Source organism: Pseudorca crassidens, chromosome 10, assembly GCF_039906515.1.
Source record: "Pseudorca crassidens isolate mPseCra1 chromosome 10, mPseCra1.hap1, whole genome shotgun sequence".
Taxonomy (NCBI): domain Eukaryota; kingdom Metazoa; phylum Chordata; class Mammalia; order Artiodactyla; family Delphinidae; genus Pseudorca; species Pseudorca crassidens.
The window spans coordinates 13,400,158-13,427,271 of record NC_090305.1 but is presented as its reverse complement, the minus strand read 5'-3'; the positions used below and the strand labels follow the sequence as shown (position 1 = coordinate 13,427,271).

At 42.0% G+C, this 27,114-nt stretch overlaps 1 protein-coding gene across 1 annotated transcript in view; it reads right to left on the bottom strand.

Annotated features, from left to right (window-relative positions):
• Nucleotides 1–27,114, bottom strand: part of CAP2 (cyclase associated actin cytoskeleton regulatory protein 2) — a 137,287-nt gene that overhangs the window by 37,844 nt on the left and 72,329 nt on the right. The window contains exons 5-6 of the mRNA XM_067752068.1: nucleotides 1,115–1,258; nucleotides 696–781 (exon numbers count right to left, since the gene is read on the bottom strand). Coding sequence (XP_067608169.1) covers nucleotides 696–781; nucleotides 1,115–1,258 — 230 coding nt within the window. The remainder of the gene's footprint in view (nucleotides 1–695; nucleotides 782–1,114; nucleotides 1,259–27,114) is intronic.

Genomic DNA, 27,114 nt, shown 5'->3' with positions numbered 1-27,114 from the left:
TCATTTATACTTCATTTCCTAAGCCCCGTTTATTTTCTCTCCTCACCCACCAATTCTATTTTTTTTAAATTTTATTTATTTTTGGCTGCATTGGGTCTTTGTTGCTGCGCGTGGGCTTTCTCTAGTTGCGGAGAGCAGGGGCTACTCTTCTTTGCTGTGCATGGGCTTCTCATTACAGTGGCTTCTCTTGTTGCAGAGCACAGGCTCTAGGGCACGTGGGCTTCAGTAGTTGTGATGTTTGGGCTTAGTTGATCTGTGGTATGTGGGATCTTCCCAGACCAGGGATCGAACCCATGTCCCCTGTACTGGCAGGTGGACTCCTAACCACTGTGCCACCAGGGAACTCTCACCAATTCTATTTTGATCAATGTAAAAGGTTTGTCCATTTAGGGCTGGTCCATCACAAACCATCACAGATCTCTCTCATTATTGTGGGGATACATAACAGAGTGACATGCATTCACGTGGGGAGAGTTTATTCATTACCAGAGAACTGAGGCAGACTTTCTAAAACACACATATTATCTGGATCATTGATTTCACTTTCCACTTTGCTCTACCTGCAAAGATGGGATTTTTCCTTAATGTTTGTAGTAAACTAGACTTTGAAAGGAATCAGTAATGAACTACATTAAGCTTGGGGACAAATGTCAAACAATCAATTGAAAATCTGGTCAATAAAAGAAGGTACGTACCTGTGTTTGTAGTCCTTTAAGACCCTGTTAGTGTAAAAGGTGGCAGCATCATTCATCTCCTTGACATAAGGACCGGGTTTGGGGGACTGAGAGAACAGGACCATCACCAAAGCATAGAAAGAAAAAAAATAATAGGATAAGAAAGAAAATGCCTTAAAGAAGAAGAGAAGCAATGCAGATGTTGACTTCAAAGTTGGAGGCAAATCTTGCTCTGTAAAATCAGTGAAGCACTTTCCACATCTCAGAACACAAAGCCCTGAACTTCAAAAGGGTAAGAAAGAGCTGATGTATTCAGCCTGAAGGGAATCTTCCTTTCATGTAACAGGCGGAGGATGGAGAAGCCTGAAGGCAGCCATGAGTTCTCCCAAACACTCCACAAACCTGACGAGGTGCAGGGGCAACATTCCAGCCAGACTCACCACAGCTATCCACCCAAGGGCAGGGATGCTTTCGCTGACAGCCGAGAGATGATTAAACATTTTACTCCCCCGGTTTCTCTCTCTGAAAGTTTGGATCTCCTGAATCTTTTCCGATATTGGTTTCAGAAGTGCAGCCACATCGTTCTGGAAGCAAACATTGAGCACTGTTACTGAGGACAGAACGGAGGCACAGCACCTCCACCCATGCTGGCCTAAGCAGGACTACTCAGCACCTGTCATTTGTCAGGGGCTTTCAGAATCCAGCAGACTTTTTTCTTATGGTCATACTGTATTTTCATTTTCTGAAGTATGAAGACTGCGATTTCTTACATTATTAATGCTGTCTCCTGAGACATGGAAAAAACGCAGCAGTATGATACAGTCCCTGTTTCGGAGACCGCTGCATGGAACACAGTGAAACTGAGTGTAGATCAAGTTATATTTTCTAATGGAATGCACAGATCACAGCCTAGAAACACATGTCTAAAATCGGGATAGGTAGAAGTTAGTAAAAGGATATCTTCCTATTCCTGTCGGAAAATGATGTGAGGAAGGGTCCTTGGTTTTTACCTTAGTTACTAATCCATGTGAAAAAGAGGAAATCTTTCACTGAGGCTCTCTGCGAGAAAATGTAACCGCTTATAATATTTATAGTCCCCTTAGTCTGGTTTGGTTTTCAGCATCATCCTCAGACAACTTGGCTGATGGCTACTCACCCCTCTCACTTCTTTTTTTTTTTTTTTTTAATTTTTATTTATTTATTTTTGGCTGCGTTGGGTCTTAGTTGCTTGTGTGCGGGCTTTCTCTAGTTGCGGTGAGCGGGGGCTCCTGTTTGTTGCAGTGCATGGGCTTCTCACTGTGGTGGCTTTTCTTGTTGCAGAGCATGGGCTCTAGGTGTATGGGCTTCAGCAGCTGTGGCACATGGGCTCAGTAGCACAGGCTCAGTAGTTCTGGCGTGTGGTCTTAGTTGCTCCGTGGCATGTGAGATCTTCCCAGACCAGGGCTTGAACCCAAGTCCCCTGCGTTGGCAGGCAGATTCTTAACCACTGCCACCAAGGAAGTCCCACCCCTCTCACTTCTGATTAATTGATTTAACAACTGACTTTTCTAGTCACATAAAAACACTTCTAAAATTATGTGAGCTGAGTTATGAAGTAGCACAGAGACTGGTGCTTGTAGCATCTCCCCATAGCATTCTTGACTTTCTTTGGTTTGGAAGAGCAGATACAAAGTTATCTGATTTTTTTTTTTCCTCCAAAGAAACAGCAACAGTTTGTACTTCAGCTTTATAAAAGCAGTTGAAGAGGTTCTGGCAGTATTTTACAGTCTTTTAAAATAGAAAAGCCCCTTAAAGCTCCTTAATTTCTTTAACCAAGACTTCAGAGGTTCTTAACTGAACTTCAAGGTTCTCAACTTGGGCTACACATTGAAATCACCTGGAAGCTTTCAAAAACAGGCCTTGGGGGCTTCCCTGTTGGCATAGTGGTTAAGAATCTGCCTGCTAATGCAGGGGACATGGGCTCGAGCCCTGGTCTGGGAAGATCCCACATGCCGCAGAGCAGCTAAGCCCGTGTGCCACAACTACTGAAGCCCGCGTGTCTAGAGCCCATGCTCTGCAACAAGAGAAGCCACCGCAATGAGAGGCCCACAAACCGCAACAAAGAGTAGCCCTCGTTCGACGCAATTAAAGAAAGCCCGTGTGCAGCAACGAAGACCCAACGCAGCAATAAATAAATTAAAAATAAAAACAAAAAAACACAAACCAGGCCTGGGCCCCACCCCCAGAGACTCTGATTTAACTGGTCTGTGGGTGGCCTGGGTTTCGGGGGGAACTGGAAAAGCTCCCAGGTGCAGATTTTAATCATTGCTACAATGGTAGTTTAACATCCTTTAGGACAGTTGTTTCTGCCAGGGACAGCAAACCATCAGGGAAGAAATAATGCTCAGCTGCAGTAGCTTCCAGCCCTCATTTCTCCTTCTTGACCCTGTATATGCCCTCCCCTAAAAGAAGTGTATAAAGGCTTTGGAATGATAATGACCTTGGTTCAAATCTTTGCTCTGACACTTTATGAGGCCTTGAGCAAACTACTTAACCAAAGCCTTGGTCTCCTCATCTGTAAATCAGAGATAGTAATACTTACAGCTTATATGCTACAGGAGAGGTGACGTCTTAAACCTCTGGCACATGGGATGGACACAATAAACGGAAGTGATTATTATTATTACTATTATTCAGTTAGCTCAGACTGGGGGTAAAAAAGATGTTCTCTGTAATACGTAATATTCATTTGCCTCAAACCAACAGTCTGTGTATTTAAGATAAGAGAGGCTCCAAATAAACATCCACGCAGGCTGACAGGATTTTAGGGTTCCGGGAGTCTAAACTAGGTCATCTAGTTCAGGTTTGTGACAGACTTAGCTAAGTGGGTCACGTTCAGTATTTTTAAAAAGTAACTGAAATAGACTAGAAACTATCAGAGGGCATGTCATGTATAAGGTTGGGTTTTTTTTTTGGCCACACCGTGCCGCACGTGGGATCTTAGCTCCCCAGCAAGGGAGAGTAAAGGCTCAGGTCTGGATGAGACTGCTTGGGTTGAAGTCCTTGCAAGTCAGTGTACTAAGCTCTAGAACTTTAAACAAGTGGCCAAACTTGTCTATGATTCCGTGATCACATCTCCAAAATACTGTTGATAATGGCACTCACTTCACATGGCTGTTAGAAGGAGTAAATGAGAGAACATGTCTGTGCTTGGTAAGGAGTCAGGTACACTGTGAGTGCTCGAGAAATAGCAGGAGACCTCAAAGACATCTGCCGGTTTAAAAATCTCTGATTGACAAGATTCACTGACCAGCTCTTTCCTATCACTGACATGCAAAGTCAGGAAAAACATTTTCTAACTGAGATCTGCAGCTGCAGAGGCATGTTTTTGTTTGGGAGAAACAAAAAGAAATACAGGGAAAGAGAGCAAAGCGTTCTTAAAGTTCTCAGTGGACTTTTTTTCCCCTGTTTTATTGAGAAATAATTGACATACATCACTGTATAAGTTTAAGGTGTAAATATATGCAAATCAAACCAGCATGATGGTTTGATTTACATATACTGTGAAATGATTACTACAATAGGTTTAGTTAATTAATATCCATCATCTGATATAGATACAATAAAAAGAAAAGGAAAAAGAGTTTCCCCCTGTGATGAGAACTTTTAGGATCTACTCTTTTAACAACCTTCCTACATATCATATAGCAGTGTTAGCTATAGTTGTTACGCTGTACAGTACATCCCTAGTACTTATCTGTAACTGAAAGTTTATACCTTATGACCAGCTTCCTCTGACTCCCCCTTCCCCCCAGCCCCCAGTTCTGGTAACCACAAATCTCTCTTTTTCTGAGTTTGGTGGGGTTTTGTTTGTCTAGATTCCACATATAAGTGCGATCATACAGTATTTGTCTTTCTCTGACTTACTTCACTTAACATAATGCCTTCAAAGTTAGTGGACTTTTAAAATTCTTCCATACTGAAGGCAGTGAAAAACAAAAAAAGGTTGCTGCAGAAGCTAGCCAGGTCTTGTGGAAAATTCATGAATACCTTCCCACCTTCTCACTTTCCCTTCTGGCCATTACAAAGGAAAGGTCTCATAGGTATGACAAGACGACCCTGAATCAGGGTTGTTATGGGCTGAATGTGTCCTTCCCAAATTCAAATATTGAAGCCCTAACCCCCAGGACCTCAGCATGTGAGTGTATTTGGAGGCAGGGTCTTTAAAGAGGTGCTTCAGTTAAAATGACGTCATGAGGGTGGACCCTAAACCAATATGACAGGTGTCCTTATAAGAGATGAGGATGCACACACTCACAAGGGAAGACCATGTGAGGACACAGGGTGAAGACAGCCGTCTACAAGCCAAGGAGAGAGGCTTCAGAGGCAGCCAACCCTACTGACACCTTGATCTCGGACTACCAATCTCCAGAATTGTGAGAATATACATTTCTGTTGTTTAAGCCACCCAGCCTGTGGTACTTTGTTCTGGCAACATTGGCAAACTAATATGAGGGTGTAATGACAGTACAGGAAAAGCAAACACCCCCAAACTCTCAACAAAGAAACAAAACCCCTCAAACAGTCCCTGCCCCAAACACAGCTCTTCCATTTTCTTGGTGAATGACTGCTAAAGTCAGGTTTAAATGCCCTCCCTGCAATTTCACTTTTTAGAAGGGAAACACTTCCCTCTTCAAGGGGTTCTTTTTAGTCCAAATTCAACACCCAATCAAGGGTGCGTTATACAAGTTTTCCCAGAAGGCAGCTGAATTTTAATTATGGCAACACTAGTAAAAAGCATCCTAATTTTCTCCAGTGATTTGCTCAGCCATGATATTCTTTTCTTTTTTTACATCTTTATTGGAGTATAATTGCCTTACAATGTTGTGTCAGTTTCTGCTGTATAACAAAGTGAGTCACCTATAGGTATACATATATCCCCATATCCCCTCCCTCTTGCGCCTCCCTCCCACCCTCCCTATCCCACCCCTCTAGGTGGTCACAAAGCACCGAGCTGATCTCCCTATGCTATGCTACTAGCTATCTATTTTACATATGGTAGTGTATATATGTCCATGCTACTCTCTCACTTTGTCCCAGCTTCCCCTTCCCCCCTCTCCATGTCCTCAAGTCCATTCTCTACATCTGCGTCTTTATTCCTGTCCTGCCCCTAGGTTCATCAGAACCATTTTTTTTTTAGATTTCATATATATGGTTAGCATATGGTATTTGTTTTTCTCTTTCTGACTTACTTCATTCTGTATGAGAGACTCTAGGTCCCTCCACCTCACTACAAATAACTCAATTTCATTTCTTTTTAAGCCATGATATTCTTGATGTAATGACATTTTTGAGAAAGGCCAGAATATCTGAATTGTTAGTGATCACTGGCCTACTGCCCCAAGGGGAAAAAGAACCAGAAACTGTACATTTACAATGTTAGATAGATTTATTAAGGCCATCTTTGTTTATCTCTAACTTCCCAAGAACAAACTCTGAAGTCTGAGGAGACAGAGTATTCTGGAAGATATTTTACATTGGTTATCTGATGAAAGCACCAAAAAGATTGAGAAAGTTTCCTTCTGCCTTAGTTTGGCAATTGCGTGAAGAATTGTCCTCATTAAAAAAAAAAAAAAAAAAAAAAGTAATGCTGAGAGGACTAAGTACAACGGCTATGTGCACCACTCTAATAAGCAGTACAGCTTTTATTCTGTGCCAATAGATTCTCGTGTACTTTAAAGGAGGCTGACATTCTCCAGCTCATCCTGTACTTTCACAGCTGCAATCAAAAACACGGAGAGAGGGGCTTCCCTGGTGGCGCAGTGGTTGCGAGTCTGCCTGCCGATGCAGGGGACACGGGTTCGTGCCCCGGTCCGGGAAGATCCCACATGCCAAGGAGCGGCTGGGCCCGTGAGCCATGGCCGCTGAGCCTGCGCGTCTGGAGCCTGTGCTCCGCAACGGGAGAGACCACAACAGTGAGAGGCCCGCGTACCACAAAAAAACAAAAATACCCCACGGAGAACATTCGAGTTATGGTGTGATTTCCATCAAGGCTGGCTGTGTGGGATATCAGAGGAAAAGCGAATTGCGGGGCGGTGGGGGGCTGTTAGAGGAACTTCCACTTTTTTAAGTATTAAGCATGTATTAAGCATACTCAATAAATACAGGTTGAATTGCACTGATGGCAATTAACGCTACAAAAGGGCTTTCCACTGATGGGAGATAAATTTCAGAGGCATCCTGGGTGTTTTTCAATGGTGTGCATTGGTGGCAGCTTTTCAGACATAGCTAAAAGCTAGTGTGCTTTGGAATGACTTTAAATCGGCCAATTTTACATAGGTCTCACCCAGATTTTTTTGTTTTTAACTTATCACTCAGGTTTCTTTCATTCCGAGAGACTTTTCCCTGAAAGAAAATCATTTTTTAAGACTCATGTGAAGGTTAGCTGAAAAATCTCCCTTGCCCTTCCCCAGGTTTCTGTGGCTTTAACAGAAGGTCAAAATGGCCAAACTGGAGAAGATGCACGTGCAAATTGCAAGTTTCAGCGAGTGTTTCCAAGCACTATCTTAGCTTAATGGGACTGTACTTTGGAGAGTATTTCAGGACTCCATGTCTTTATGACCCTAGTTTCTGCTTTAAAGTTGAAGAGTTGAGATCCATCATCAGCTTCATCTCAGTTTATCAGCAAGCTCTGCAGAAACTTTACCCAAAAAGGAAAACCAAATTCCCACTCATGCTTTTTTGTAAGGGGATGGAACGAATTCTGGGAGTTTGACCTCAAAGATGTGTCATTGAGTAAACTGAAATAAGCTTGTTATTTCTGGAATCCATGGTTCTTGTGTAGTTTCTACATCAGGTAGAAAATGGATCAATCTGCTATTATTTCTTTTAAAATAATTTCTTTTTCTGATTACATGCTCTTTGTGAAACATTGGAAAATAAAGATGGAAAAACATAAGTAAACAATAAACGTCCTTAATTCCACCACACAGAGAAAAACACTGCTAAATGGTGATTTTTTTCTTGTAGATGTAATTATCAGAGATATCTTCAAAAATAATAACTTTAAAAATAATGGCTGTTAAGACCATAAGGAATAATCGTAAGAAAGAGCTGAATTTAAGCAGTTCAGTTAAAACAAGCAAGCACAAAAACAAATAAAAACCCATCAGTATATTGGCAAGTTCTCTGAAACTCTATCATTTTTATGAAGGATGTTTTAAATACAAATACTACAAAGACATTACTGTTACAACTCAGGAAAACTTAATAGCATTAAAGTAAAAATTGGACTTTTTAATATTTGACTCCCACCTTCATTAAAAAATTCTAAGAAAGCTTATATCAAGCAGTACATCTTAGCCAACCATACTACCAAATATCAAAGACTATTACTTTGGTTTAGTTGTTTTTGTATAAAGTTTTACCAGTTGATTCCATGTGAGTGCATATGAGTATATAGCACAGAAAACATATGGAAAGATACTCATCAAAGTTTTTATTTAATTGTATTGCCTTATCCATATATTTTAAATTTTCTAATATGTATATGCATTTCTTTTGTAATGAAGGGAAAAGTTTTAAAACATACTAACCAGTTTTGTACCTTCAATGGTAGAAAAAATTTCATATACGTGCTATTAAATTTATAGATATCAAATAATATTAAGAGTCTTTCTCAGCATTAGGGAAGTAGCTTCAGGAAAACATGTTCAGAAATTATCAGGATAAATTATTCAGCTGAAGAAGAATAGTTAACATTTTTTTCAGGCAAAGGTTATCCAAATCAGGAACAGTGTTTGCTTCTAAAAATGTATCATTTGGGCACATTCTAATAAATGAAGCAATTGTTTTCATCATTTTAAGTCAAAAGCAAACTTTTTTTTATCAGAAATGCTAATTTGCATTAACTTGCTTTGGTGCAATTGTAGCTATTTCTCTAGACTAATTTCTCTTCATTGTTCCTCTAATATAAAAATTTTCCACTGTCCAGAAACATTTTGGAGGTTTCAGAATATCCTCACGATAATACTTTCAGAAACATTTGTACATTTAAGACAACTTGAAAATTTAAAACATTTGCAAAACTGTCACAGAAATCAATCTAAATAAATAAAACTGGGCTCCATGAATGTACGTGATGCTATGGTAGCTGCCATTGTATTGCATTATGACAAATCCCTTGGAAAATATTTTTATATGTTCTTAAGGCTTTACATTCCACATATATGTCTTATTTTATGATTGTTAAACTCTCTTAAAAGTACACTCAAGGGGCTTCCTGGGCAGTCAAGTGGTTAAGACCCCACGTTCCCAATGCAGGGGTCACGGGTTCGATCCTTGGTCAGTGAACTAAGATCCCGCATGCGGCACGGTGCGGGCAAACAAACAAACAAAACAAAAATACACTCAAGAATCCCAAAGGCTTGTTTTGCTTTCATTCCTTAAAAATCATTCTTAAAGAATTAAATTCTGCCATTTGCAACAACATGGATGGACCTGGAGGGTATTATGCTTAAATAAATAATTCAGACAAAGAAATACAAATGCTATATGTTTTCACTTACATATGGAATCTAAAAATTTTAAAAATGAATGAATATAACAAAACAGAAACAGACTCATAGATACAGAGAACAAACTGGTTACCAGAGGGGAGAAAGGGAGGAGGAGCAAGATGGGGAAGGGAATTAAGAGGTAGAAACTATTGGGTATAAAATAAATAAGATACAAGCATGTAATGTACAGTGCAGGGAGTTTAGCCAGTATTTTATAATAACTTTAAATGTAATATAATCTATAAAAATATCTAATCACTATATTGTACACTGAAAATAATATAACGTAAATCAACTAAACTTCAATTTAAAAAAATCATTCTTGGGACTTCCCTGGTGGCGCAGTGGTTAAGAATCCGCCTGCCAATGCAGGGGACATGGATTCGATCCCTGGTCCGGGAGGATCCCACATGCTGCGGAGCAACTAAGCCCGTGAGCCACAACTACTGAGCCTGCGCTCTAGAGCCCACGAGCCACAACTACTGAAGCCCACGAGCCACAACTACTGAAGCCCGCACGCCTAGAGCCTGTGCTCCCCAACGAGAGAAGCCACCGCAATGAGAAGCCCGCGCACAGCAACGAAGAGTAGCCCCCACTCACCGTAGCTAGAGAAAGCCCACACTCAGCAACGAAGACCCAATGCATCCAAAAATAAATAAATAAATAAATCTTTAAAAAAAATCATTCTTAAAGAGTAAAAGGAATGAATTGCTTTCCAGAATGAACTGCATTGTCCTGATACTTATGAGAGAAGCTTCCAACATGCATAAACTCCTACTTAAATTTTTAATACAAATCTATCAACACCCATTATACTCATCAGCACATTTTTTCCCAGTAATAATATTTGAAAAACAAACTATTTCAGACATAACAGAAAAGCATACAAAGTAATGACAAGCGCCCATATACGTGAAACATAATTTAATATTGCATTGAGGCCCAGGATCATTCCTATGATATCCCTTTACTGACATTTGCCAAAAAAAACAGCTGGAAATGCAGAGGTCTGGAGCCTGGGACACAGAACTCTTCAGATAGAACCTCAGGGGTAGCACTGAAGCTTGATGTCAAATTGTTGTATTTTTCTCAGAAAGGTAGAACAGTTGCAAATCGGGCATTTTTAGTGTAGTCTTTTCTGCCAAAGGATTCAGCAAACCACAGGCTAAACAGCCTTCTCCAAAGTCATTTTTTAAAAAACTATTCAGATAATAATTTACACTGTTGCTTATCAATATATTTAAACCTCTCAGAATCATGCAAAACCTTATTTAGGATTTTGGGGCCATTGACCCAATGAACAATGGACACTTCTTTGTCAGTTCCCACTTTCTGTTTTTTGTCTTTGCCACTGTTCACAAGTGTGAGCCCCACCTGTCATCGTTTTTAGTTTTTGTGCGCAGTATCTGGGGAAGCCCTCGCTCTAAAACCTACAATTTATTCATCAGAACAAGAACACAGTTCTGCTGATGTGATACGCGGGCCACAATTTTCTCTAAGTTCTCAATGTTTGACTTGTCTCAGAATGGTAGGTATGTGATATAAAAAGTCAAGTTCAATGGCTATCTAAATGTATACACAGTAACCCAAATAGTTTGTATCCTTACAATATCTCATCTCCTGAATCTTACTGCAACAACAGGGGTCAGAAGACGATAGAAACGAACAAACTTAACATTAACTGCTCCTCGGAATGAGAGTTATAGTTTCCATTACAGTTGTTCTGATAGGAAGAGAATTTCATTGATGGTACAGGAAGATAATAGTCCAATCAGAGAAAATACATCTTTTCCATTCATTCACGTGTTGGCTAACGACTGTACATGGGACACATACAAAGCTCTAGTGTCTCTCTCTTGTATGACTGGACTTGACAAAATGGGTTCCTAGAAAATGCTGGGTTCATGGCAGGGACATGGCATTAGCTAGATTATTTGAGATCCGGGAAGGAAGCAGTGGGTCAATAATGGGCAATGACAAATAAGACATACGAAATCATGGCAGAGAGAAACCAGAAGGGAAAATTAAGTTGAAAATCAAAAACTTAACCTGGCTACCCACAGTAAGCATAAGAGAATAGACTGGATGGTTGAGAAGAATCTCATCTTGTACTTTGTCATTGTTTCAACTTATTTTATGGACCCAGCTGAAAAGACATCAACTTTCCCTCTCTCTGGGTAGGTACTATCTGGCTTCTGACAGTGATAAATTTTATAATCACCTATAATTTTACTTTATGGGATTCTGAACATTAAAGCTGAACAGTAGATCTCACTGTGCTTTACTTAAACGCACAGGAACTTCACTAACAATTTCTAAAGTTGGAGAGAATTGCCAAAACCATCCAAATTTACCAGCTTTATAAAATCTAAAACAATATACTGTGATCAGAAATTAGTTCTCTGAGATAGAAAAAAAATCTGAACTGCTGTAAGTTTTTAAAAATTGAAGTACAGTTGATTTACAATATTGTGTTGGTTCCTGGTGTACAGCAGTGATTCAGTTATACATATATTGATATATTATTTTTCATATTCTTGTCCATTATGTTATTACAAGATATTGAATATAGTTCCCTGTGCTATAGAGCAAGAACCTGTTGTTTACCTATTTTATATATAGTAGTTTATATCTGCTAATCCCAAACTCCTAATTTATCTCTCCCCCTCCACGAAGTGCTATAAATTTCTGTCTACCAACGTTTGAGTATTAACTGTATGCCATTCACCATGTTGATTGGTTGTCCCCAGTTCTGTCCACTTTGTGACGATAAATCTCAGTTTAAACTACCAAAGTCATCACTTGAAGGATCCCTGTGCAGTCAACTGCATTTACTGGGTCACTGTCTTTCCCCTAGATAAGTGGCCCATGGTAGAGGGATGGCCAGATCTTCTCTTCGAGATTCATTTATGCAGAATATCGCTGAGATGACATAACCCTACAGTTTCCAGTTCAACCTCAGAAGGTGCAAAAAATGTCAACAACTGCTCTGTAAGTCTTAAGACATCCCACGGGGTGGATTTGCCATTATTGTACCAAGCTACTGATACAGAGCTCCAATCGTCCTTCATCAGAAATGAGCTTTCTCTTTTAAGGTTACCACAACCTTTTTCAGATTCTACCGTCCGCTGTTCTCAAGAGCCGTGCTTCCCACAGTGCATCCAACAGAGCCCCGGCCCTGGTTCGGTGAACAGCTCAACACAAACCGTCTTCCTGATCCACGGAGTTTGAAGGAATTCTGCATATGGCATCTCCCTTCTGGCAAGTCATGATCCACCTCAGAATACTAAGGGAGTTACTAACGAAGTCCATTTATCTTGTTTACCCTGATGTCTCTCAAGTTTTTTTGCCCACAGAACCTTTGATTCACACCTCCCTCCCGCCCCCCCACTGGTTTTCTGTGGAACAGACTCTGGGAAAGGTTGCCAGCAGAAGCCTGTGAAGTGGCTTCAGGGAGTCACAGGGGTCTGCCCGGCTGCTTACCATGTGTTCATTTGTCCTCTTCCTCTCCAGTTATCCTTGCTCATTACCATGGAAACACTTTCAAGGGCATTCAATGGAGGCAAAGAAGTCTCTTCTCTCTCATTTCCAACACACACACACACACACACACACACACACACACACACACACACACACACACACACACACACACTGTCTTCAGGAGCTATAATCATCTCTGAGAGGATGGCTGGCACAACCCTCCCCCTCTGCACGGAGGTTTTATCTTCTGTTGGTGTCTCACAGTCAGTCTTTTTTTGGTCAGCCCTGCCCCCACTCCTAATCACCACTGGCAGGTAGAATCTCCTTTGTCCTTATCTTCTCTGTTTTCTCTTTCTCCTTGCACACATCTAACCTTGTGTTTGGAAAGGCAGACCATTTAGAAACAATGCCACTCAATCACAGTATTCCTTCTGCAGAGCAAACTGATGGCTAATGACATTTATTTGCCTTTAGTCTTCAAGTCTTGAGCTATCTTTTCTCTTTGTGCTGCCCCACGGCCATGGGATGCTTCTTTACTACCCAAGAGGAATTTTTGACTACTTCCAAGTCCAGAAGCATCCCACAGCTTTTCCTGATGTAAGGCTCCCTTATACCATAGATCACATGCACTCAAAGTCTGATCAGTGCCAGTAGGTTGCTGTGCTTGGTTTTTCACATTGACCCCAAAGGGAAAACACGGCTAACAGCATGTGTGAAGCTAGCAAAAAACGTGACGTACATCCAGAATTCCTTTCTATGAGGCACGTGCAGGAAGACCATTCTTTGATCTTTGGCTCAGTTATTAGATATAAAGCCTACAGCTCTTGACTATGTAATAAAATGGAGATGACTGTGTCACCATATCTCTAAAGATATATCTAAAGATTGCTACCTGTTGGTCCACTTGTTTCTTCATTTATTCAACAAATATATACTGAGTGCCATCTATGCGCCAGGGCTGGTCAGAAGAGGTGGAGTAGAGCAGTAAACAATACAGGCAGTTCACAGCAGTAAACAACATAATGACTCCTAGGTCCCCACCCTCTTTTGTCCAAGTAGGGTGGGGAGTGTATTAGTCAGGGTTTTCCGTAGAAACAGCACCGACAGGATGTGACTACATATATAGTTTTATAAGGAATTGGCTCATGTGATTATGGGGGCTGACAAGTCCCCAAGATTTGCAGACTGAGGCAGCAACCTGGAGACCCGGGAAACCTGATAGTTTAAGTTTTCCCACCTGAAAGCCAGCAGGCTTGAGACCCAGAAAACTGATGTTCAGTTTGAGTCCAAAGGCACGAAAAAGCTGATATCCCAGTTTGAAGGCAGTCAGGCAGGAGGAATTCTCCCTTACTCAGGGGAGGGTCAGCTTTTTTGTTCTATTCAGGCCTTCAACCCATCGGATGGGGCCCACACACATGAGGGTGCTTTATCCAGTCTACTGATTTAAATGTTAATCTCATCCAAAAACATGCTCACAGAAACACCCAGAATAATGTTTGACCAAATATCTGGGCATCCCATGGCCCGGGCAAGTTGACATATAAGATGAATGATCACAGGAGGAGATAGACAGTAAACATAATGAATAACTAAATTAAATGGTATGTTAGTTGTTAAAAGCCATAAGGGAAAAAAAAATAAAGTCAAGTGAAGGGAATCAGAAATATATGTGGGGGATGAGTTTCAATTTAAAATAGGGTCAGACCAGACACTATAAAACTCTTAGAGGAAAACAAAGGCAGAACACTCTATGACATAAATCACAGCAAGATCCTTTTTGACCCACTTCCTGAAGTAATGGAAATGAAAACAAAAATAAACAAATGGGACCTAATGAAACTTAAAAGTTTTTGCACAGCAAAGGAAAACATAAACAAGATGAAAAGAAAACCCTCAGAATGGGAGAAAATATTTGCAAATGAAGCAACTGACAAAGGATTAATCTCCAAAATTTACAAGCAGCTCATGCAGCTCAATATCAAAAAAACAAACAACTCAATCCAAAAATGGGCAGAAGACCTAAATAGGCATTTCTCCAAAGAAGATATACAGATTGCCAACACACACATGAAAGGATGCTCAACATCACTAATCATTAGAGAAATGCAAATCAAAACTACAGTGAAGTATCACCTCACACCAGTCAGAATGGCCATCATCAAAAAATCTACAAACAATAAATGCTGGAGATGGTGTGGAGAAAAGGGAACCCTCTTGCACTGTCGGTGGGAATGTAAATTGATACAGCCACTATGGAGAACAGTATGGAGGTTCCTTAAAAAACTACAAATAGAACTACCATACAACCCAGCAATCCCACCAGTGGGCATATACCTTGAGAAAACCATAATTAACAATGTTCATTGCAGCTCTATTTACAATAGCCAGGACATGGAAGCAACCTAAGTGTCCATCGAAAGATGAATGGATAAAGAAGGTGTGGCACATATATATAGTGGAATATTACTCAGCCATAAAAAGAAACGAAATTGAGTTATTTGTAGTGAGGTGGATGGACCCACAGTCTGTCATACAGAGTGAAGTAAGTCAGAAAGAAAAAAACAAATACGATATGCTAACACATATATATGGAATCCAAAAAAAAAAAAAAAAAGGTTCTGAAGAACCTAGGGGCAGGACAGGAATAAAGACGCAGACGTAGAGAATGGACTTGAGGACACGGGGAGGTGGAAGGGTGAGCTGGGACGAAGTGAGAGAGTGGCATGGACATATATACACTACCAAACCTAAAACAGATAGCTAGTGGGAAGCAGCCACATAGCACAGGGAGATTTGCTTGGTGCTTTGTGACCACCTAGAGGGGTGGGATGGGGGGTGGGATAGGGAGGGTGGGAGGGAGACGCAAGAGGGAATGGATATGGGGATGTATGTATATGTATAGCTGATTCACTTTGTTATACAGCAGAAACTGACACACCATTGTAAAGTAATTATACTCCAATAAAGATGTTTAAAAAAAAATAAAATAAAATAGGGCCAGAGTCAGTCTCATTGAGAAGGTGATATTTGAAGAAATAGTTGGAGGAGGCATTAGCCACGTGGATATCTGGGGGAGGCAGATACAACCACTGCAAGAGGAAACAACTGTTGCTAAGTTCCTAAGGCTGGAATGTGTCTCCTGTGTTCAAGGACTGGCAAGCAGACCAGTGGAGCTGGATGGAGTGAGAGGGAAAGTGGTGGGGTATGAGGTGGGAGAGGAGGCAGCAGGGAGCAGAGGCACAGATCATGAGGCTGTTGAGAGGACTCTGGCTTTTGTCCTGAATGAAATGGAAATCACCAGAGGAAGAATGACATGATGTGATTTTCTTTTAGGAGAATCACTCTGGCTGTAGTATTGAGACTAGATTGTCAGGGGGGCAAGGGGTAATGTGGAAGCAGGGAGATCGTATTTGAGACTTTGCAATAATTTGGATGAGAGATGAAGGTAGCTGCAGCCAGAGTGACTGCAGTGGAGATTGTGAGAAGTAGATTATGGACTGGAGGTGGGCTACCGAGCAAAGGAGGAGTCCAGAATGACTCTTTGGTTTTTGACCTGAGAGAATAGAAGGATGGAGCTGCCATCACTTGAGAAGGAGACATTGCAGAAGGAACAGGATTTAGCAGGAAGGCTAGGAGCTCAGATTCAGACACACTGTTTAATCTATCCTTAACCTACCTTTCCCAGGGGCCACAATTCACTACTATATTACCTGCAATGTGGCTGTTGATGTCCTTAACTTTTCCCCCCAGCTGAGTCTTTTTCTGGTTTCCACTCGACAGTTTGCCTTTGCTTGGGAGCATCTTCTCACATTCTCAATTCAGTGCAACACAATGGATAAATGTGCTGTTTCTCACGTATGAGGATGGTGCTTTTGGCCCCCAGTCAGCAAGGAGTGAGCTCTGTGCTGTTTCTCTCCTGGTGATGGCTTGTGCTGAGTCATCTACTCTGGCAAGCAGCAACCATTTGTGAAGACAGCTAGCATGGATTATGAGTTTATTCTGTGGTTGGCGGTAAAATTATTTTTGTTAATTTGCCAGGCCGATTGCTCATTCTATCCTGAAACTAGCTGGCCCATGGAGATATCAAATCTTTGGACCTGGCTTTATTTGTACCATATTTTAACTAATTGAGGTAATGGATGGAGACACACTGTTTAAGACAGTTGATTTGGGGTAGACCCAATAATGTTATATGACTGTATGCTGGTGACCAAGCTTGCATTTTGATGCCAAATACAATGCTTGTCACATAACAGGTGAGTGAATGAATAAACAAATTAATGTTGAAGTGATAAATAAAGATGAACCTTCTGAGAAATCAGATGTGATCTGTGATCTGGGTAGCAGAAATAAACTTATCTACCTAAGATGGCAATATTTTATCCTGTTTTGATGTGTATTTTTTTATTCATAAGTGAACAAAATTATGAGACATTTTCTTTTACATCCTCCTCTTCTGTTTTCCTTCATAAACTTTTTTTTTTGGCTTGGTGTCCACTTACCCCAACCTCATCATGCTTTTTTTTTTGTTCCTATAATCTGTTAAAATGTTTACTGAGCACCTATATATGCCAGGTATAATCCTAGGTATATGGAACATATCAGTGAGAAAAGCCCTCTCCTGTAGGGTTTACAAGCAGGGAACAGAGAGCAAACAATACACATAATAAATACATCACACTATGAAAAAAGGAGCAGAACATGAAAAAGGGATCGGGGTGCTGGGGAGTTTTTAATTAATGTAAAAAGGCTTAAACAGAATTTTTGGCTGGCTGCAGTATTTGACGGTTCATTCTGTTTGATCTAGCCCGTCTGTCACATGCTAGCAGCTGATCAGAGTGGCATACGGAGCATCCATGAGGGCAAAACAGGAACTAGAAGGGGATAAAAGCTGCTTCTCCCCCAGCTGTCTCACCTGAATTCAGCCACTCACAGGCTACACAGTTCACTTTCAACTCCAGACACTCTTGACCTTGGCACATGACAGAGGAAAATACGCTTGCTGCTGATTAGAATTACAGAACAAAAGCCACCAGCTGCGGTTTCAAGTCCCCATTTGATCACCATGATGTCTTACCAATTTAGTTTTTTATTTTAGGCATCTTTTGTCAGCTCTGGGTCCTTCTGTTAGCCAGCCCATAGAGTTACTTTATGAAATGTCACCAGTTCCTTGTTTTTTTATGGTGACCCCAAAACAAAAAATTAAAATATGAATACATTGGTCAACATCTTAAGAGAAGTTGGTAAGTTTCAGAGAGGTAAAATACATAAACATTTTCCATAGTTGGTTTTAGAAGATTTCTTTGAATATCTAAGCTGTACCTTGGAAGCATCACACATTAGCGCTGCAAAGTACAAAACATAATTCCGCAAAGGAGAGGCCAAAAGGCCAAACTCTTTCCTTCCTCCTGGTACACTGAACGTTCTTCCCAGAGGAAACATAGAGACAGGCTGGAGTTAAGCCAATGGGATTTGGTCCTCATCAGCAGGCCATGTTAGGAACCTCACAAAAGTCTGCACGAGCCCTTTGGGGTGAGTATCATCTGAGACTCAGTTTCAAGGGGAGGGAGGAAATGAATTACTGATTGGCTACTATATATCAGACACTGTACTTTGTAGTCTATATGTTATTTAAACATCACAAAACCTTGGAAAGATTGGCATCATTATTCCTGTTTTATGAATGAAGGAACAACGTCAAAAAATACTTAGTGACTTGATTAAGATCATCTGGCCAGAACTGGGGTTTCCACCTGGGTATGTTTGGCTCTCAAAGCTGATATTCTTAGGCATAATGAAAAAACAGGCATAATTGACGTTGGAGTAGAACACACCTGGGTTTAAACCACATCTTTCATGTGAGTTGGGGCTAACGCCCCTCTCTGAGCCCCAGAGAGGATGCCTATGAAAGTGTCACCGGCAAAACGCATTAATAATTCCCGGGTAATAAAAATAGAATCTGGTAATAAAGTAAAGTCTAACTTTTCCCTTTGTGCTTAGTCTATCTTCACTTGCTCACAGGGTGCTGTGTGCAGACCCGAGTTCTTGGTGCGAGACGGTTGTGCGGACACCTCATCTCGGGGCCGCGAGCTGAGATGCTGTGTCCGCGTTGGGATCTAGAGCCACGAGCAGGGTGAACTCTGTCCCCTTCCCGCCGAGAACCCTAACACGTGTGCGCACCTCTCCACTCTTTGATCCAAGAGTAAAGCTTTCCTTTGCTTGTGAACCACACTCGGCCTCATTCTATTGGCGTGAGTGACACCAGGCAGGAGGACCCTTGTTGGGGACTGGAGAGGGTTGGAGAAAAAAGGAGTAATACTCATCTGTGAGGTTATGATGATGGCCAAATAAGATCACATGTGCATAACATCTGACACAACAGAAGCCTAGAAATGGGCGCTTCTATTATTTTCATAATTATTTGAACATTTTACTGACCACAGATACTGAAGAAACGATATGCCGTTGATAGCCAACAAAATGGAATTACTGCTTTAACATCATAATGGATAAAAGAACTGAGAGCAGAGTGCCCATGATACACAGTCAAAAGTGCGAGCCTACAATGGAAACTTAGGTCTCCTCTTCTTGAGAATCCCAGGCCATTTACCCACACGCACCTGGTATATACTAGATTAGCTGGAGCACAGAGGGGGAGCTCTGACAATCTCTGGGGCACCGAGGGACAGTCCTTGGGAGAGGCTGCCCCAAATCAACGTCAGGCACACCCGCATCACCTGAGGTGTGGACACCACGCTGGACTCCGAGAACTTTCACACTGTTGCCGGATGGCACCGGTACTGAATAGTAGATACTGTGTTGCTGATTTGTTTAAAGGCAGTTTCTCTTGTGGCTCATAGCGGCCATCAGTTTCATAAATTCTGGAATTAATGTCAGTTTCTAGGCTTTCTCTATGTTTGTACGAGTGGGCCACAAGCAAAATATGTGTCACCCTCTAGTAACAGAATGTCTTGATGGCGGGGGCACACCCTCTGGCATAAGAGGTAGCACAGCACACCTGGGCACAGGGCCATTCCTGGGTTCTAGTCTTGATTCTGCCCCTTATTAACCGAGTGAGTAGTATCCACCTCACAGGTGTCAAGCAACAGGTCTGTATTCACTGACCCCCTTCCTCCCTACACTTCTGGAGGGTATAATGTGAGGTCAACTGTGGTAACTCAAAGTGCACACTTGAGTGACTCACACAAGTCACTCTTCAGTGAGACGCCACGATGTGACTGATACAACGGTTTCTACCACGATGGATACTAATTCTTGCAATGACTTTGAAATGAAGTATTACTGTCTCCATTGTTCAGCAGAGGAAACTGAGGTTTAGGCGGGCTTAATAGTTTCTCTCTGGAATTAATGTTGGCTTGTAACCTGAATTTTTTTAAATAACAGGGTGTAGAATTCACTGAACAATCACTATTACTTCTCACAGTGACTACATTCCTGGCACTGTGCTGCTCAAGATGTAGGAGACAGGCATGTGAACACATGGTTAGTGGCCGGGGGTGCTGTGCGACCGAGTCTCGGGAGGGTTGGGGGAGGGGCTGGTCTGAGGGGCTGGGCATCAGGTGGGACAATCCAGGGGGGCCATGTTTGCTCATCTTTAAGGATGAGAAGAAATGTGAGGGGAAGGGGCATTCCAGGCTGACAGAACTGTAGACAAAAGTATCTCCCCTCCCCCAAAAAGCACAGAGGCATAAAAAAGTCAGGGTGTGCAGAAAAGAACAAATTTTCTTGGATGCCGTGGAATACAAACCCTGTGCTGGTGTTCTGGGTGGTGAGGCTGTCAAGACAGACAGGAAAGGGCTCTTGGGGCCCCACCTGCAATGCTGAGGAATGTGGATTTCAGTAAAGAGCCCTGGCAGGACTGTAAGCAGAGAAGGTAAGACTAACTAGTCCGGGAGGGAGGAGAGAGTCAGAGTGAGGTGCAGAGGGAAGCAGCAAGCAGAGGCAGTAAGGCCAGTTAGGCAGGGGGCATTGACAGGGTTTGACGAGGGGCTGAGGCGGGCAGTGGCAAGGGCTACCGGGAGATGGGGATGGATCTAAAGGAACGTAGGACAAGCACGGACCTGTTTCTTCTCTGCTGTATCTCAAGCACCTGACACTTAGTAGGCACTCATCAACCAAGTGCTGAGCTGATGAAGGAGGGGAGTATGAAAAGTGCTGGCAGAGGGACCCACGGAGGATGACTCCAAGGCTCCTTGCTTGGAGGATGCTATTTAAAATGGCAACCGCCTTCTGCTAATGAAGTCCAGGAAAACCACAGGATTCCACAAGCAGAACAGAGATGGCCATGCCATCCACAGAAGCTCATCCTGGAAACCAGAGGCAACCACGAGAACACGCTACACAAGGACTTCCAGGTGTCCCGGGATTTATTTCCACAGGACGCAGAATGAGAATTCACGCACATCTTACCTGAACCTTCAGGGGAAGAGTGACCTCAGCTGGCCTTTGGGCTATGGTCACAGTCAGTAAGAGCAAGTGTTTTCAAATCCCTAGGCTATAATGATCCCATGTGATGGTATCTGGGGCACTTTCACAAGAAGCAATCCTATAGTCTTTTTATGATACCCTGGGCATGCTTAAATATTATAAGTTATGTATCTCGGTATTATTCTCTTGAAAAATTTAAATTATCAACACTCACAAATTCCTGGAGCTTTACTTCCCATCATTTTGTAGGGTTTTTCTATTATATTGGTTCTTAGAACATATTTGGCCACAAACATAGGAGTCTGCCGGATATAAGGGATGTTCAGGTTTTCAAGCTTTCATAGCATGCTGGCTCTGTGGATGGTGGGAACATGCACGTCCTCCCTCCTCATCCTCAGAAGCCCCTGCACTATGTGGAGGCCTGGCAGAGCCTGCATGGAAGTGTAGATTCAAGGCGACTTTGAACAGCATTTGAAACAGGGAAAACGTGGTAAGGCTGGGAAGACCTGGCTGCCGTTCAGATTTTCCTTTCAAAATGCATATACTTTTTGGAAAACTGTGACCTTATTAATAATTAACAACCCCTTTAGTTATCATTTGACCCTCTTCCAGAGTCAGTGGAAGTCAACCAAGAGCAATAAGGCCCCCTGAACAAGAAAGGAGGAGTGGATGGGAGGTAGGAGCGTCCCCTGCAGGAAAAGGGTGCTGAGAGGGTGAGGTCCAAACCCAGCATTCCCATGGTATCCCAGGGCTAGCCCTAGACCTGATTCTTAGAACCTGCACACTTGCTCTGTTGGGTCAGAGCATCATTGGTTACTGAGTCTGGCTGGGGAAAGCTGGGTGGCACTGGGAACCAGAGGCTTGTGCTCTGGGCTGGAAAGAGCCTAGCTGATCACTGCAGGTCTCTGGCAAGTTCTGTAATTGAACATCTGCGAGCTTTGATCTCTCCATCTGTAGATGGAGTATAACATTATTACCCATGCGCTCTAGCGTGACATTGTGAAAATTAATAGGTGATCAAAGAATTCTGAGATCCTTAAATTAAAAGGTCCCTCATAGATATTCACACAAAATGTCACCAGTACTTGTGCCATTTAAATTAGGATTGGGGGGAAAAACCCAGAACTGGGAAATCTATTTAATTATTTCTATATGCCAGTCTACTTATCTCAAATGATTTCCCCATTGAACTCCCCCAACTTCACAAAACAAGTACTGTCCCTTCTCTATTGGCACTATTATTTTGAGTAGAGAAATTGGAACCAGCATTTGTGCCTTGCATTTTGGATTCATTCAGAAGAATCTTCACAGTAGAAAATCATAAAGAATGATTTTTCAAAGGCAGTGAAAGAAAACCACCTTTGGTTAAGAATAGTTTGGGTCAAGAGAAGCAACGGGATGTGGATCCCAAGAAAATGACACACTCCATCCTTCATCTGTAACAGGGACAACTCCAGCTGTCCATAGGCAGCTGCTGAGTGGTCTCAAAACCATACTTCCTATGGGGTTTTCTTATTCTAGACAATTCTATGGTGCCGCCACACCCACACCTCCTGGTCAGGTGCATATGTGTTGCTTGCACGGGACCCAGTTCCATATAAAGTTACCCCCACATTGGCAAACACAACACACATGCTCAGTCCCATATGGCTCCACCTTGATTTTTCTATCTGTAAAACACCAGGGAAACATGTTAGATTGAGATGAAAAGCAAGGTGTTTACAAACTGGTAAAGAAATACAATATTTATCCTGTCAGCTGAAATGAACCCGGCAGATGTATTTTTGGTTAAAATTAAAATTGTGAGCCCTATCAGGTTACCCCGGCGATGCCGCCAGATGCACAGCGTGTGTCTGACAAAGAGGCATCCCTTGGTCATTTGAGCCAGGCTGTGGGTTCCAACAATTCACGACGGGGGAGCTCATTCCAAGGGCTTGCCTGAGGGGAGGAGCATCTAAGTATTGAATACACAGAAGCAGACTCATGAAAGTGGTATAGAAATGATTCTTTTCTACCTTTCCCTACCCATAAACATCCTCACTGTCAGGGTAGAGTTCTGGAAAGAAAACGAATGGAATCAATCATCTTCGATTTTGTTCTGCAAAAATGGTTCTCATCTCAGACTAGCAGATGACACACTCCCAAGGACACAGGCATGGGAACGGATTCATTTTTCCCATCACGCTTGCTGGGACCCCTCTTCCCATTGGAGTTACATAACTCCAAATAGAAGTGACCTGTATGTGTCCAGAAGATATATAGGAGAGACACAACAGAGAACCTATAGGGCTATTTTCTAGGGCACGCTCCTCTGTTTTTTTTTCAGGGTCCTCTTGTACCTAGTTTATGAGGATGGTCTACTTTTCTTAACACTGAACAAGGGGCTGGTGGTTCTTTTATTTTTTTTTGCGGTATGTGGGCCTCTCACTGTTGTGGCCTCTCCCGTTGTGGAGCACAGGCTCCGGACACACAGGCTCAGCGGCCATGGCTCACGGGCCCAGCCGCTCCGCGGCATGTGAGATCTTCCCGGACCGGGGCACGAACCCGTGTCCCCTGCATCAGCAGGCGGACTCTCAACCACTGCGCCACCAGGGAAGCCCGGGCTGGTGGTTCTTGATGTGAAAATGACACTGCTGGCAATATCAGGGAAAGATCTCTAAACTGCCTTTAAGGCCAGCCTTCCTACGGGCTCTTTGGTCCAGTGGTGGGAGCTGGACATGTGAGAATGCTATTTTGAGGGGTCCTGGGGCTCCATGCAGGTTTGAATTTCCATCCTTTCACCCCTTCCCTTTATGGGCTAGTATTTGGTTCTCTGGCACATGTGCCTAAGCCCATCTCCATCCCATTGTAATAATGAATCCCAGTCAAACTGGATCCTTTGTCAGCACCTTATCCTCTCAGCACCCTGTAGGGCTAGTCAACTGCTGATTATGTCTCCTTGGAGTGTGGCCACCTGCACACCAACAATGGCCTTCACATTGACATGTGTACACATGATATCTTAGGAAGTCACAAAGATTCTCACAGAACTGTCTATAAGAATTAGAAAAGAAATAATGGAGGGAAAGAAAGAATTAAAGAAAAGAGCTGTATGTTATATACCTTGGACTCCTGAGAAGGAATTTGGGGGATGGTAACCCCCTTGCCAATAAAATGACCTGAAAAAGAGAAACAACGAGATACAACAAACACATATGATAAACTCCATAAACAATAAATAAGTCAAACAAATAAAATCCCCAGTTAACAGCATGAGTCCTATGTAACAGTTTTGCAACTTAAAAGGGAATGAGCAAAGCCACGTGAACCTGGGACTATCCACCCAAACACATCTGAATGAGCTAATAACAACAGCTTCCAAAGAGAGACAGAAGAAATAGTTATGGCTACAGAGGAATATGGAGTGATATGAAGCTGAGCACAACTTGCAAATATTATAAAGGAATAAAAACACAAAGAGGAGACTTGGTGAAGCACAGATGGTTAGTGTTACCATGATATGCTCAAACAACTGGCCCAAATTATGGCTGCATTACACAGATAATAATATTGGAAGAGTACTTGACACACCTAGTATTAACCATTGAATTATGTCTCCCCCAAATCCGTATGTTGAAAGTCCTAAGACCAAGCACCTCAGAATGTAACCTTATATGGAAAGAGGGGTGTTATAGATGTCATTAGGTAAGATGAGGTCATACTGGAGTAGGGTGGGTCCCTAATCCATTATGACTGGTGTCCTTATGAAAAGGGGAAATTTGGACTCAGAGACACACACACCAGAAGAATGCCATGTGAACACGAAGACAGCAGTCAGGGTGATGTGTCGACAACGGTACAGGAGATTGCGAGCAAATCACCAGAAGCTAGGAGAGAGGCCTGGAAAACATCCTTCCATGGAGACTTCAGAAGGACACTTCAATTTTGGAATCCTAGCCTTTAAGACTGTGAGGCAATAAATTTCTGTTATTTAAGTCACTCAGTCTATGGTGTTTTGTTACAGCAGCCCTAGCAAACAAATACACCTAGGAAACAGGATAAAGAATCTCGGGCTTTGAAGAGTAGGAATCCAATGGAGTCAGGAAAGGATTGTGATGAGCACAAAGTTAGGAACAGAGATAGTAGAAAATTTACTGAATGGAAACAGAACTTTGGCACAGACATCATGAGAACCCAGATAAATCTACTCAGTGGTGGATAATTTCCCATGTCTGAATTTCCCTTCACATTCTTTTCTACCACTTAAAAAAAAAGACAAAGGCAAAGATTTAAAGCTATCACAAATAAGGGAACTTGGAATTTAATGATGTAAGGATAATAATGCAATTAGATTTCCCTCCTCAGACTTTGGAGGAGAAGTGGGATGGGTGGAGAAACTATGACAAAGCCAAAAGAAAGTACTTGACCAGGGTCACCTTACTCTTTGAAGGCAGAGGAGAATGTTCTAAGACTTAGAGGACTTGGAACTTCCCTGGTGGCGCAGTGGTTAAGAATCTGCGTGCCAATGCAGGGGACATGGGTTCGAGCCCTGGTCCGGGAAGATCCCACATGTGGTGGAGCAACTAAGCCCATGTCCCACAACTACTGAGCCTGCACTCTAGAGCCCGCGAGTCACAACTACCAAGCCCACGTCTCAACTACCAAAGCCCATGAATCTAGAGCCTGTTCTCCGCAGCAAGAGAAGCCACCGCAATGAGAAGCCCGCACACCGCCACGAAGAGTAGTCCCTGCTCACCGCAGCTATAGAAAGGCCGTGCACGGCACCAAAGACCCAATGCAGCCAAAAAAACCAAAATAAATATATAAATTTATTTTAAAGAATTAAAAAAAGGCTTAGAGGACTTAAAATAATTGGCCAATTAAAAATACAAACAGTGGGTCACAAAATCTCACGCCCATTATGTCACTGTAGGAGATTTAAAGACCTCTTTGAGAAACAAATGAATTAGAATATTAAGCAAGGATTAATTAATAATCCTTTCATTAATAATGAAAATGGTAAATTAGCAAATAAATTCTTATAGCTATTGGGTATTAACAGAACCTCAAAAGGATCTCAGATAATAACTACACAGAATGAATAGAAGGGGAACACAAGACTGCTTTTGTTTCCTGAAAGGGAATCGAAGTTTATTTAGTTAATAATAGAAATAAATAGAAGCAATTAAATTTTTTTCTGAAATATATTAATGTTAAAATGTTAAGAAATAGGACACTTAAGGTTATCTTTTGGCCTAGTTCGAAAAGAAATAAAGAGTGTAAAATCCACCACAGAAAACACAGAAATGAAAAGAGAAATCAGTAAATGACTACACTAAAGATAAGTTTACTTGGGCTTAAGGACAAATAACGAATCAAAGAGTAAGTGTATACAGCCTAAACTTGCTTATTATTAAAACAAAAAAGTAACTGGCTGAATTAAAAAATAAAATTCAATAATCTGTTGTTTAAAAAAAATAAATTTAGCACCACATCATTTTGATAGATAGGATAGGAGAGAACTGTCCAAGATTTAACCCACTTACATACAACAGCAGAGATACCTGGGCTTTTCCATTTGTTAGATGAAATTTCACACACTTGAATCCTACTTATCTTGCAAGACTTGGTTCAAGGGGTCCCTTCTCTGTGACTCTGTCTCCAACTTCCCCAACCTGCAGGCAGTGTTCAAGACTGCTACCTCGGAGCCCCCATCAGCTCAGCATTTATTACAATGTACCCCATTTAGATTTATCTTTGGCCCTCATTAGACCTCGAGCTCTTGAAGAAAGCAGCTCTTGGTGTTTCCAAGCATAGCTAATCAAATTATGGAATATGATATATCTATTAGAATGACGAAAGTATGGAGTAGGAAGAGGAGGATGGACATTTCAGGCCCATCATTCCTTTGCTCATGCATAGGCATGAAAGCATACATGTTCCCAGAACTCTGATCCTCCAGCGTGACAGGGATACTGGATTTGTTGTCAGGG